The sequence below is a fragment of the Oncorhynchus kisutch genome, linkage group LG26 (genome assembly GCF_002021735.2).
Source record: "Oncorhynchus kisutch isolate 150728-3 linkage group LG26, Okis_V2, whole genome shotgun sequence".
NCBI lineage: Eukaryota > Metazoa > Chordata > Actinopteri > Salmoniformes > Salmonidae > Oncorhynchus > Oncorhynchus kisutch.
In genome coordinates this window covers 26,608,045-26,621,299 of record NC_034199.2, presented here as the reverse complement: position 1 = coordinate 26,621,299, position 13,255 = coordinate 26,608,045, and the positions used below count along the sequence as shown (strand labels likewise).

Sequence of the window (13,255 nt, the reverse complement as noted above, 5' to 3'; positions counted from 1 at the left end):
AAGATAGTCGAGTGACCACTCTAACAATGGAAATACATGTCCTCAAAGATGGAAGACAGGCGGGAGGAGGCGAGATCAGGTGGGACCATTCTAGCAAGACAGTACAGTATGAAGCAATATTTGGTTTGGGGTCCTCTCACCTCGAGGTAAAACATTTCAGTGGCCCCCCTCGTGACGGTGGTGAGAAATGTTTTAAAGTACATTTCCTAAAATTCTACACATTTTGCCATGGGGCATAGAGACAATTTTGCAGTTTTAAAGGCCCAGTGTAATCAGAGACGTGATGTTCCTGTGTTTTAAATTTCCACACTATGAGGTTGGAATAAAACTGTGAAATTGTGAAAATTATGTTTAGTGTAAGAGCTGTTTGAAATTTGAGCCTGTTTTGGTGGGATGGATTATTGGGCTTCCATAGAGTTCATAGCAAGTTTTCTACAATTCTACACATCTTGCCATGGGGCGGAAAAAAAAAATTGCAGGTACAGATAATTTCCTACAACATCTGTAGCCATGAAATGCTTTGAAAGGTTGGTCATAGCTCACATCAACACCATCATCCCAGACACCCTGGGCCCACTCCTACTCGCATCCTGCCCCAACAGACCCACAGATGACGCAATCTCTATTGCACTCCACACTGCCCTTTCCCACCTGGACAAGAGGAATGTATTGTGAGAATGCTATTCATTGACTACAGGTCAGTGTTCAACACCATGGTGTGAAACATGATCAAAAGCTTTAAAAAAAACAACCTTACAGTTAAGAACAAATTATTAGTTACAATGACGGCCTACCCTGTGCACTGCCCTATGGGACTCCCAATCACAGCTGGTTGTGATAAACCTGGAATTCAACCTGTCTGGGTCTGTAGTGACACCTCTTGCACTGAGATTCAGTGCCTTAGACTGCTGTGCCACTCAGGAGCCCACACTGCATTGGTGTTGGGATAAATGCTCTGACTCTGTCGTTAATATATACATTTTTTAAATGTAACTTTTATTTAACTAGGCAGGTCAATTAAGAACAAATTCTTATTTACAATGACGGCCCTACACTGGCCAAACCCAGACACGCTGGGCCAATTGTGCACCATCCTATGGAACTCCCAATCATGGCCGGTTGTAATACAGCCTGGATTCGAACCAGGGTGTCTGTATTGACGCCTCTAGCACTGAGATGCAGTGCCTTAGACCGCTGCTCCACTCGGGCTCAAAAAACAAAAGCACAGATGGACTCTTCACTTTTTCTTCAGTCACCACACGATTCATCCGACGTGCATCAATCACTACTTCGCGGTCTTGTTTGAGTAGACAGATTTTGGGCAGAGTGAACCCTCTCGCTTCGCGTCTTCCTCTCTGTCGCGAATCAGCTGATCAGGAACTCACCAAACTGTAGTAAACGTGACAGTACGATGGAAATTGGCTATATCAGATCGAGTTTTGCCATGTTTGGGATGTCAAGAACACCCCCTGTATTCTTCGCTTTTTGTAATTCAGTCATGCTCGGAGTCGACAACTAATAGATTCGTGGACAAAAGAAAACGGGTAGGTGTAACATTTTCTCCTGTAGCTTCCTGATATATAGATACATCTTTAAATTCCTTTCCATTTTCGGCATGCTACTATTTTCTGCCGTGCTAGCAAGGTACATTTGCGAATCAAAGTAAAAAAGAAGGCAAATGCTACACTGGCAATGTGATGGTCAGCTGAGCTCGAGCTCCATGGTTGGTGATTATGACATATTTCGTTTTTTGATAATTAGATGTTTTCCCATATTTATCCATTAAAATGGAAATACCTTAATATGAGTAGTCGCACAAGCAAAAACACTGTGGGAAATGTGAGAGGAATACTATTGTTCGTCAAGTGTATTAGACCCATGCTGCAGTCAACAAAAATATAGACCAACTAGCTATATGTTTATCTTCATTCTGCATTTCAATACGTCCTTATGGTGCTTTTGAATTCCCTGTCTGTTTAGGTTCACTTCACGGTAACGCCCTCCCCTCTCGTGCCATAAGCTTCAAAACAGAACTGTTCCTAGAACGCGGCCAGTCTAATGTTAGACAGAGGCCCTCAGTCATAGGTGTTGACATGGTATGTAGTTAGCTGATAGTCTCGAAAACACAATCTTAAATAGCTGCAGGTTCTGGAAAAAAACGGAGCCAGACCTTGCTTGCCTGTTTCACCCAATTTTCTTTAACTGCCACCTAACCTCACACAAGTGCATTCATTATGTGAGGCTTCATTTTCAGGCTGTATACTAGAGGTTAGAAGTACTGAAAACGGGATGGTTTGTTACTGTCTTGACTCTAGACACTGGAAGCTATTTTAAAACTGTCAGTCAAAGCCTTTCTTTGATTGTGCAAAAATGCTTTCGCTTTACAATTTTTTTATTTTTTATATTACCAAGCCTACTTAATTATGAACACTGAAACACCCATGTAATCAACAATTGTGACTGTCTGTTTTTCCTTGTCATAGATGCTTATTTTGAGGTTTAAAAAAAAACTTTTAAATGTAACCTTTTTATTTAAATAGGCAAGTCTGTTAAGAACAAACTCTTATTTACGACGGCCTACACCGGCCAAACCCGGGCCAATTGTGTGCCGCCCTATATGACTCGAAGTCACGGCCGGTTGTGATACAGCCTGGATTCGAACCAGGTGACGCATCTAGCATATAGTGACGCATCTAGCACTGTGATGCAGTGCCCTAGACTGCTGTGCCACTCAGGAGAGTGTTTGGGTTAAATGCGGAAGACACATTTCTGTTGAATGCATTCACTTGTACAACTGACTAGGTATCCCCCTTTCCCTTCCTTCCTATTTGGTTCCTGGATGTGGACACTGAAAATACACTTAAGTCTTTCTCTGGCTTTGTTTGCAGTGTCGAGTATTGAGGTGCCGGCCAGCGCAGTGCAGGAATGGATCCTCTGGGAGCACGCTGTCAGTTTGTAGAGGTCCAGACTCTGTCCACCTGGGAGTGGCAGCCGGACCCTGAGGGAGAGGAGAAGGAGTACAACTTCAGCCAGCAGGCCTTCCTATCCCCCTTCCCCTACAGAGAGGACATCAACAGGAAAATAGTGCTCTAGTGAGTCGCACACATACACACTGGACCTCTGTCTCTAGTACCACTTCTATCTCTTGGTCTCTCTCTTGCTTTCTCTTTTTTTTCCCTCCATCTTGGGGTTTCTCTCCTTTTCTCTCACAATCGTTATTGTCAAACTCATATCAAATGCATTTGTTGATGGCTATAAGGTCTCAAGTTGTAGCCCTGGCTCTTTGCACCACTGTGGATCATTGCAGCACTGTGGATCACCCCCCTCAATAAACACACTCTCTTTCTCTCTCCCACCCCCATCATTCTAGCCTCTACCTTATAAATCCTCTTTGTTGTGGAGGCTGAGCACATGATGTGTTCAGAGGTTCCACTGGTAGGAGTCTCTCAGTAAGACATTTGTACCCAGGCTGCCCCAATCCCTCCTCACATTCCTGCTGCAGTTAAAGGAACAGATCTCTGGGCTGAACTTGGGCCTATTTACACAGGTCTTAGGAAAAGCACTTTTCTGCTCCTGTTTTGACTTAATTTCCAGGAGTTGACACTGTCTTGATTGACTTGCACTCCCTTTGAGCAAGGATCAGCACAAGTGTCACTTGCTTAAAACGTTAAAGGTCAACTGCCCTTGAAAACCAACTTCTTTTGAAAATGGCCTAAATGGCCTATAATTTTGGTCATAAAGTCACTTGTCCAAAAGAGTTTGGTAAGTGACTGCATCGTTACTTACTTGAGGGATTGGATTACAATTATGTAAAAAAATGAATGCCCCCTTTTTCCTATTAACACTTGGTGGCACTGTTTTCACGGAAAAGACTGGGTGAGAGAGTTTTGTGTGTCCCAGTGCCCTGGGTGGAGACATCTCCTTAGGATGACTAATTGAATAGTTGAAAATGAGTAAACCCCGCGCAAAACAAATTTCCCAGAAGACACTGTAGCTTGATGTGCACTGCAAATATTGATTGGGAAATAGCTCCTCTAGTGAAAATGGGCTTCTGTGTAACAATCAGATGGGTTTGTCAAATGTGAGACTGTGCCTGGTGTTGCTGAGAGTTGGTTACACTAGCTATTCGCTAGCATGATCAAATAATGTAGCTAGCAAGGTGTTGTAGAACAAGTGTCACATGAAACACATTCCAGACACTGGTTCTTGCTGTCTTGGCATAACTGTGATTTGACAGAGTATTGATGAAAAACGAGGCTGTGCACTTCTCCTTTAACCACAAGTGTGTACAAGGCCTAAGATACTTCGCTCATTCACATCCAACCTTTTTGAAGTAGCACTGCAGTAATTTGCCAAGGAAGTGCGAGGACGCAATTATGATTTTTCCATAGCTTGTTTTGCTACCTCAAGCATTTTAGTGAAGTGAAACAGACGTGTTTCACCGTAAACTTGATCGTGTGTGTGCTTTGCTTGTGAATACAAAAACCTAAGTAGCACAGTTGCCTTCTGATTTGATTTCCAAAATAAAGGTTTTTGAAGTTTCATTCTTTTTCATAGTCATTGAGATGAGTCTCTCCAACCTGGTTCCTGGAGAGCTACAGGCTTGTAGGTTTTTGCTTCAGCCCAATTTTAACTAACCTGATTCAGCTAATCATTAGAATCAGGTGTGCTAGATTAGGGTTGGAGTGAACCTACAGGACTAGCTCTTCAGGAACAGGGTTGGCTAGCCCTGCCTTAGGATGTCATATGACCCAGTACCGTCACGCTGCTTGAGTAGTTACCCTGCTTGAGTAGTTACCCTTATGCAGCTGGACAAAGCCCTATGGGCAGGATTCTCACTTTAAACACACATGTAGGCTAACTTAAACTGTTGTTACATAGGCTGCATTTACACAGGCAGACCAAATCTGATATTTTTTTTCAGTAATTTGTCTTTTTACCAATCAAATCAGCAGAAAAATATCTGTGAAAAGATCTGATGTGATTGGTGAAAATATTAATTATTGGGAAAAAATATCAGAATTGGGCTGCCTGTGTAAATGCAGCCATTGATGTATTTATTGGGATCTCTGTTAGCTGCTGCCATGGGAGCGGCTACTCTTCCTGGCGTCCAAACAGGAATAAATCAATACATCATTGTAAAATAATAGCCTACATCCTAAATAAAACAATACATTATACAATATTAGTGTGTGTAGAGTTTGTTGGAATGTGTGTGTGTCTCGTCACAGTCCATGTTGTTCCGTGAGGTGTTTTTTTAAAATCAGATTTTACTGCTAGCATGTTCAGTGCTTCAACATGTCAATACCTCTCACAAAGACAAGAAGTGATGCAGTCAATTTCTTGATACGAAACACTTAGGACTGTGGTGGTCATGACATTTTGTCAGCCGGTGATTTTCAAGCAAATAACTGCCGGTCTCATGGTAATTGACCGTTAATTGGCATGAACACGTTTAGCATCTCCTGGCTTCCATGCATAGCCTACAAGCCATTGATGCAGACCTTTGGAACATCTACGTTTTAAAAAGTGTAATATAGCCTACACTTTCACAATAAAATCCATTATTTATTTTAGACAGTCGCACACTCCATATATAAACTCCCAGTCTGTTGTTCCCACATGCTTCAAGAGGGCCACCATTGTTCCTGTTCCCAAGAAAGCTAAGGTAACTGAGCTAAACGACTACTGCCCCGTAGCACTCACTTCCGTCATCATGAAGTGCTTTGAGAGACTAGTCAAGGACCATATCACCTCCACCCTACCTGACACCCTAGACCCACTCCAATTTGCTTACCGCCCAAATAGGTCCACAGATGATGCAATCTCAACCACACTGCACACTGCCCTAACCCATCTGGACAAGAGGAATACCTATGTGAGAATGCTGTTCATCGACTACAGATCGGCATTTAACACCATAGTGCCCTCCAAGCTCGTCATCAAGCTCGAGACCCTGGGTCTCGACCCCGCCCTGTGCAACTGGGTACTGGACTTCCTGACGGGCCGCCCCCAGGTGGTGAGGGTAGGCAACAACATTTCCACCCCGCTGATCATCAACACTGGGGCCCCACAAGGGTGCGTTCTGAGCCCTCTCCTGTACTCCCTGTTCACCCACGACTGCTTGGCCACGCACGCCTCCAACTCGATCATCAAGTTAGCGGACGACACAACAGTGATAGGCTTGATTACCAACAACGACGAGATTGCCTACAGGGAGGAGGTGAGGGCCCTCGGAGTGTGGTGTCAGGAAAATAACCTCACACTCAACGTCAACAAAACTAAGGAGATGATTGTGGACTTCAGGAAACAGCAGAGGGAACCCCCCCTATCCACATTGATGGAACAGTAGTGGAGAGGGTAGCAAGTTAAGTTCCTCGGCATATACATCACAGACAAACTGAATTGGTCCACCCACACAGACAGCATCGTGAAGAAGGCGCAGCAGCGCCTCTTCAACCTCAGGAGGCTGAAGAAATTCTGCTTGTCACCAAAAGCACTCACAAACCTCTACAGATGCACAATCGAGAGCATCCTGTCGGGCTGTATCACCGCCTGGTACGGCAACTGCTCCGCCCACAACCGTAAGGCTCTCCAGAGGGTAGTGAGGTCTGCACAACGCATCACCGGGGGGCAAACTACCTGCCCTCCAGGACACCTACACCACCCGATGTTACAGGAAGGCCATAAAGATCATCAAGGACAACAACCACCCGAGCCACTGCCTGTTCACCCCGCTATCATCCAGAAGGCGAGGTCAGTACAGGTGCATCAAAGCTGGGACCGAGAGACTGAAAAACAGCTTCTATCTCAAGGCCATCAGACTGTTAAACAGCCACCACTAACATTGAGTGGCTGCTGCCAACACACTGACTCAACTCCAGCCACTTTAATAATGGGAATTGATGGGAAATGATGTAAAATATATCACGAGCCACTTTAAACAATGCTACCTAATATAATGTTTACATACCCTACATTATTCATCTCATATGTATATACTGTACTCTATATCATCTACTGCATCTTTATGTAATACATGTATCACTAGCCACTTTAACTATGCCACTTTGTTTACATACTCATCTCATATGTATATACTGCACTCAATACCATCTACTGTATCTTGCCTATGCCGCTCTGTACCATCACTCATTCATATATCCTTATGTACATATTCTTTATCCCCTTACACTTGTGTCTATAAGGTAGTAGTTTAGGAATTGTTAGCTAGATTACTTGTTGGTTATTACTGCATTGTCGGAACTAGAAGCACAAGCATTTCGCTACACTCGCATTAACATCTGCTAACCATGTGTATGTGACAAATAACATTTGATTTGATTTATATGGAGTGTGTGACTCTATCTTTATAGTTTATTCGCCGTTAGTCAACACCTCCAAACAAAATAATTTTTCTGGGTGTGTGCCAGCTCATGTTTTTTTTATTAAGACAGTTATAAAGAAACATGGTATGAAGAAAATGTAGTCTATTTCAGAAAAACATAATAGCATACTCTCTATTGTCCTTACGTTAATATGGCTATGGGCTACACTAGTTCATTTAGTAGACAAGATTTGCTTAGAATTCTGTGGCATTTTATAGTATGAAATAGAGGCCGACCGATTATGATTTTTCAACGCCCATTATTGGAGGATCAAATAAAAGCCGATATTGGCCAATTTTTATTTATTTGTAATAATGACAATAACAAAATAAGTGTTCATTCAGTATTAACTTAATATAATACATAAATAAAATCAATTTAGTCTCAAATAAATAATGAAACATGTTACATTTGGTTTAAATAATGCAAACACAAAGTGTTGGAGAAGAAAGTAAAAGTACAACATGTGCCATGTAAGAAAGCTAACGTTTAAGTTCCTTGCTCAGAACATGAGAACATATGAAAGCTGGTGGTTCCTTTTAACATGTCTTCAATATTCCCAGGTAAGAAGTTTTAGGTTGTAGTTATTATAGGACAATTTCTCTCTATACTGTTTGTATTTCATATACTTTTGACTATTGGATGTTCTTATAGGCACTATAGTATTGCCAGTGTAACAGTATAGCTTCTGTCCCTCTTCTCGCCCCTACCTGGGCTCGACCCAGGGACACATCGACAACAGCCACACTCAAAGCATCGTTACCCATCGCTCCACAAAAGCGGCCCTTGTAGAGCAAGTGGAACAACTACTTCAAAGTCTCAGCAAGTGGCGTCACAGATTGAAACGCTATTAGCGTGCACCCCGCTAACTAGCTAGCCATTTTACATCGGTTACACCAGCCTAATCTCGGGAGTTGATAGGATTGAAGTCCTAAACGGCTCAATGCTTGAAGCACAGCAAAGAGCTGCTGGCAAATGCAGGTGCTGTTTGAATGAATACTTACGAGCCTGCAAGTGCTGTTTGAATGAATACTTACGAGCCTGCTGCTGCCTACCACCACTCAGACAGACTGCTCTATCAAATCATAGACTTAATTCTAACATAACACACAGAAATACAAGCCTTAGTTCATTAATATGGTAAAATCCGGAAACTATCATTTCGAAAACAAAACGTTTATTCTTTCATTGAAATACGGAACCGTTCCGTATTTTATCTAACGGGTGGCATCCCTAACTCTAAATAGTGCTGTTACATTGCACAACCTTCAATGTTATAATTATGTACAATTCTGGCAAATGAATTACGGTCTTTGATAGGAAAGAAATGGTCTTCACACAGTTCGAAACGAGCCAGGTGGCCCAAACTGCTGCATATACCCTGACTCTGCTTGCACGGAACCCAAGAGAAGTGACACAATTTCCCTAGTTAAAATAAATTGATGTTAGCAGGCAATATTAACTAAATATGCAGGTTTTAAAAATATATACTTGTGTATTGATTTTAAAGAAAGGCATTGATGTTTATGGTTAGGTACACAATAGTGCAACGCCGGTGCTTTTTTTTTTTGCGACTATGCTTGTTAAATCATCACCCGTTTGGCGAAGTAGGCTGTGATTCGATGATAAATTAACAGGCACCACATCGATTATATGCAACACAGGACAAGCTAGATAAACTAGTAATATCTTCAACCATGTGTAGTTAACTAGTGATTATGTTAAGATTGTTTTTTATAAGTTTAATGCTAGCTGGCAACTTAGCTTGGCTTCTTGCTGCACTCGCGTAACAGGCAGTCAGCCTGCCACGCAGTCTCCTTGTGGAGTGCAATGTGATCGGCCATAATCGGTTTCCAAAAATGCAGATTACCGATTTGTTATATGAACTTGAAATCGTCCCTGATTTATCGGTTGACCTCTAGTATGAAGAATACAATTGAACATAGCTAAATAGTAAGGATATTTTCCCTAAATGATTTGAAGGAGTGCTTAACAAAGAAACAGGTACTCCTATATGCTTAATTTAGAGCTATTTATGTAACTTTAGGGCTATATGTTTAATTTTGAATACATTCTAGGTCTGCATGATGCGACTCTAATGATGATTTGAAAAAAGTTGCATGAAAGGTGTGAGCTCTGCTTTGTTTTATTTGTGCAGGCTGTACACACTTGCACAATATTTGACAAGCACTTGATAATGCCTCGAATTTCCTGGCGGCATCCCCTTTTGTGTGGTAGTAATGCCGCCTAAAAAAAAAACATGCCTTTTGTGGCCGTTGTGCCCTTAGGCTGAATATAATCATTAAAATTCCCTTCTCCCAGCTGCATGCTCCGATGCACCTCACTCACATGGCTCTCCGTCACATGATCGGGTCTTTCTCACAGGCTACAAGTGAAGACCAACATATCGGGGACGCAACTGCGCACGTCCTTAACCAATTCCGAGGCGCATATTAAAGATATTGAAATTGGACAGGCCTAACGAACAACAAAAGCACTAGAATATGTCGGTTTTACTATCCCCCATAGTACAAAAGTTGTCCTATTCTATCTAGAAAGAAATATTCCAAACATGTTGTGGGATGAGATGAAGCCCAAATTAATACAACCACTAGCATCAAAAATTAAATAATGCAATGAGGCTGACACAACCAATCAGAACGTTTAGCTTAAAATGTTGATACACTATTAGGCTATTTCTTCACATAAGCGCAGCAATGCTCACACGGCAGTAGGTTATTAGCGTGAATGATCCTTTAGCGGGAAAACGCCATTCTCAAAAGTGAATGTAAATGTGATTATGCATGTAATGCTTTTATTATAAAGGTGAACTTTTATGGTGAAAAATGATCTTCCCCAAACTTAAAACTCAAGTGCTGCTAATGTATGGCAGTTAGGCTCTGCACCCGTTGTAAAACAGATTCATGTGCTTAATTTTAAGAACTTATTTGGCCACTTTAACAAACCTTAACAAAACATATACGCCTATGGGCTAGGCTACATGAGGTGTGCGACTATGATTTGAATTCTACAATGTAGAAAATAGTAAAATAAAGAAAACCCCTTGAAGGAGTAGGTGTGTCCAAACCTTTGACTGGTCCTGTATGTTTTTCCAGCAGTTTCGATAATGTCAAAAGCTGCACTTAAGTCTAACAAAACGGCTCCCACAATCTTCTTCTTAATTTCTATGCATTTAGCAAAGGCTAATGCTGTGTTCTTTTGCCCAAACATATTATTATTTTTGGGATTATTATTGTTGTAGGCCAACAACAATCTTGCCAATGAAAAAGTAATACAAGTAGTTGGCAATATCAGAGGGAATATGGATCGAAGTTTGCCTTTTTGCCCAAAATTGTATTGAAGGTAATCCAAAGCTTTCATTGTTTATATAACTTTGTTTCATAGTACAGTTTCTTCTTCTTTTTGATGTCAAAGGGAGATATGAGATGGAGCTTGAGTATGGCCAATACAGTTAAGACATCTGACCCTCTTTCATTCTGCTGTCATCTCTCAGTAATGGCAATGTTGCCCTGCTGAACTGCACAGCGATCGTAAACACGAGTAATGAGACTCTGACGGACAAGAACCCTATCTCTGAGAGCATCCACACTTACGCTGGGCCTGAACTTCGAGACGAGATGCTCAAACTGAAAGGTAGGGGGCACCACTAACTCATCAGGTTAATCACAACATGACTGGTTTGCGCTCAGTGGGCACGAAACATGAGAAAGTACCGCACCGTTTCAAAACACTATCTCAACTTGATAAATCAGAATGCTTATTTTTGTTGTCCAATTAACTTCTGTTGGTTTGTCTCTACTGCTCATGACCTTGTGTTAAGCTGGGAAAGTGAATGTCATGTGTTAACATAATGTGAGCACTGTGGAGACAACACATTACAGACAGGTTTTTATACAAATGCATATTTTAGAAAAGGAAAAAGTGTTGGTTTGTATCCATTGGGTATTGTTGCTATGTAAATCCCCTTCTAGGCTGTGTTGAAGGTGAAGAATGTTCTCTTGGTGTGTTCTTTGTGGGATCTTGATATACTTGTATTACCAGTATGTATGTGTTTATCCACAGGATGTCGGACAGGCGAGGCAAAGATGACCAAAGGCTTTAACCTGGCGGCGCGCTTTATCATCCACACGGTGGGCCCCAAGTACAAAACCAAGTACAGGACGGCTGCTGAGAACTCTCTGTACAACTGCTATAGGAACGTCATGCAGCTCGCCAAGTAAGACATTAAAGATGCAGTATGCAGAAATCGTTCTGCCATTTCCTGGTTGCAGAAATTCGAATAGTTTGCCTAATTTCAGTTTGTTACAAAACAAGCAAGTATAGTGTAGATAATCATTGTACCATCTAAACCACTGTGCAAGTTGATTAGGCATGTTGATTAGATCACAGCTTGTTTACATACGAGAGAAGTGTTCTCTCCCCACAATACCACACAGGTGTGTGTGTAACGTGAGGTGCTCCCTTACAGCCTCATGCCTCTATACACAGGGCCTGAGTAGTCACTGAATGATTTGATGAGCATGAAAACGATGTAAACCATATGCCATGGCCATCTCGGTCACCATGTTTCTCAAATCACTTTTTTGTCACATGCACTGAATACAGCAGGTGAAATGCTTACTTGACCAACAACAATGCATTTTTTTAAAAATAAAATATTTGATATTACGTTATTTTTTATTTTAAATGCAGAAGTTACACACAATAACATAACACAGCTATATACAGGGGGTACCAGTACTGAGTCATTGTGCAGGGGTACAGGTAAGGTAATATGTACATAAACCACTTTACTCTGTGGTGTGTACTGCACTGTCAATTGAATGGGGTTTGTGGTGTGGCTACTGTTAGTATGTTTGAGCTGTTTGTGTCTGCAGAGAGCAGGCTATGGCATCTGTGGCCGTCTGTGTGGTCAGCACAACTAAGAGAGGATACCCACTGGAGGACGCCACACACATTGCCCTCAGTAAGACACGCACAGCACACACACACAGCTCACACGCACAGCATACATTCACTAAGTTAATGATCTCTTATACATTAGCGGATAGTACACTGTCACAATTTCATGTTGTTAACTTGTGGCTGTCAACTATTGACACTGGCATGATGTTCAGTAACTCATCCATGACCCCTGACCTATATGAAGGTGTGTTCAATAATAATTTAATGCATTTTATATAGCACCTTTACAAATGCAGTAGGTGCTCAAAGCGCTTTACATTGTAAGGGGGAAACTCACCTATCCCACCACCAATGTTTAGCACACACTTGGGTGATACAAAGCAACCATTTTCTGCCAGAATGCTCACTACACATCAGCTAGCATATCTGTTGTCTGTTACGGTGTGTATAACTGTGTTTGCAGGAACGGTCCGCAGGTTTCTGGAGAAGTATGGAGAGAGCATAGAGACGGTGGTGTTCGCTGTGACAGACACAGAAGAGGTGTGTTCTTTTTTCTTGTTTTACATGCTTAGGTTTTACATGCTTAGGTTTTACATGCATATAATTGCACTGGCTTGTTCATTTCTTTTCTGGTGTGAAATTCAACTTAAGGGGAATGTTTGGAGCATGAAATATTTAAGCTGTGTTTCGAAGGCGAAGTTTTCTTGTGATTACTCACTAATTTGTTTTTCATAGAGAACATTAAATATATCAAATATAACATGAATGTTTCAGTTTGAGGTAATTATTCATGTCAAAGATGGCAAACACACAAAAAGACAGTGTATTTCACCGATAAGAGGGAAAATGCACATAGTGATTAGAAACTGAGGATGTGTGTGAAGGTTTTTGTGTTAGAAAGCATGTGTGAGTGTGTGGCATCTAATATCTGTGTGGTTAAC

The 13,255-nt window shown here is 41.6% G+C and overlaps 1 protein-coding gene across 2 annotated transcripts in view; it reads left to right on the top strand.

Annotated features, from left to right (window-relative positions):
* Positions 1–1,282: 1,282 nt before the first annotated feature.
* Positions 1,283–13,255, top strand: part of LOC109870791 (ganglioside-induced differentiation-associated protein 2-like) — a 31,582-nt gene continuing 19,609 nt past the window's right edge. The window contains exons 1-6 of one of the 2 annotated variants that reach the window (XM_020461406.2): positions 1,283–1,544; positions 2,889–3,092; positions 10,903–11,042; positions 11,472–11,625; positions 12,287–12,375; positions 12,778–12,854. In XM_020461406.2, the coding sequence (XP_020316995.1) occupies positions 2,926–3,092; positions 10,903–11,042; positions 11,472–11,625; positions 12,287–12,375; positions 12,778–12,854 (627 nt within the window). In that variant the 5' untranslated portion in view covers positions 1,283–1,544; positions 2,889–2,925. The remainder of the gene's footprint in view (positions 1,545–2,888; positions 3,093–10,902; positions 11,043–11,471; positions 11,626–12,286; positions 12,376–12,777; positions 12,855–13,255) is intronic. The other variant, XM_020461411.2, reaches the window with a different exon arrangement.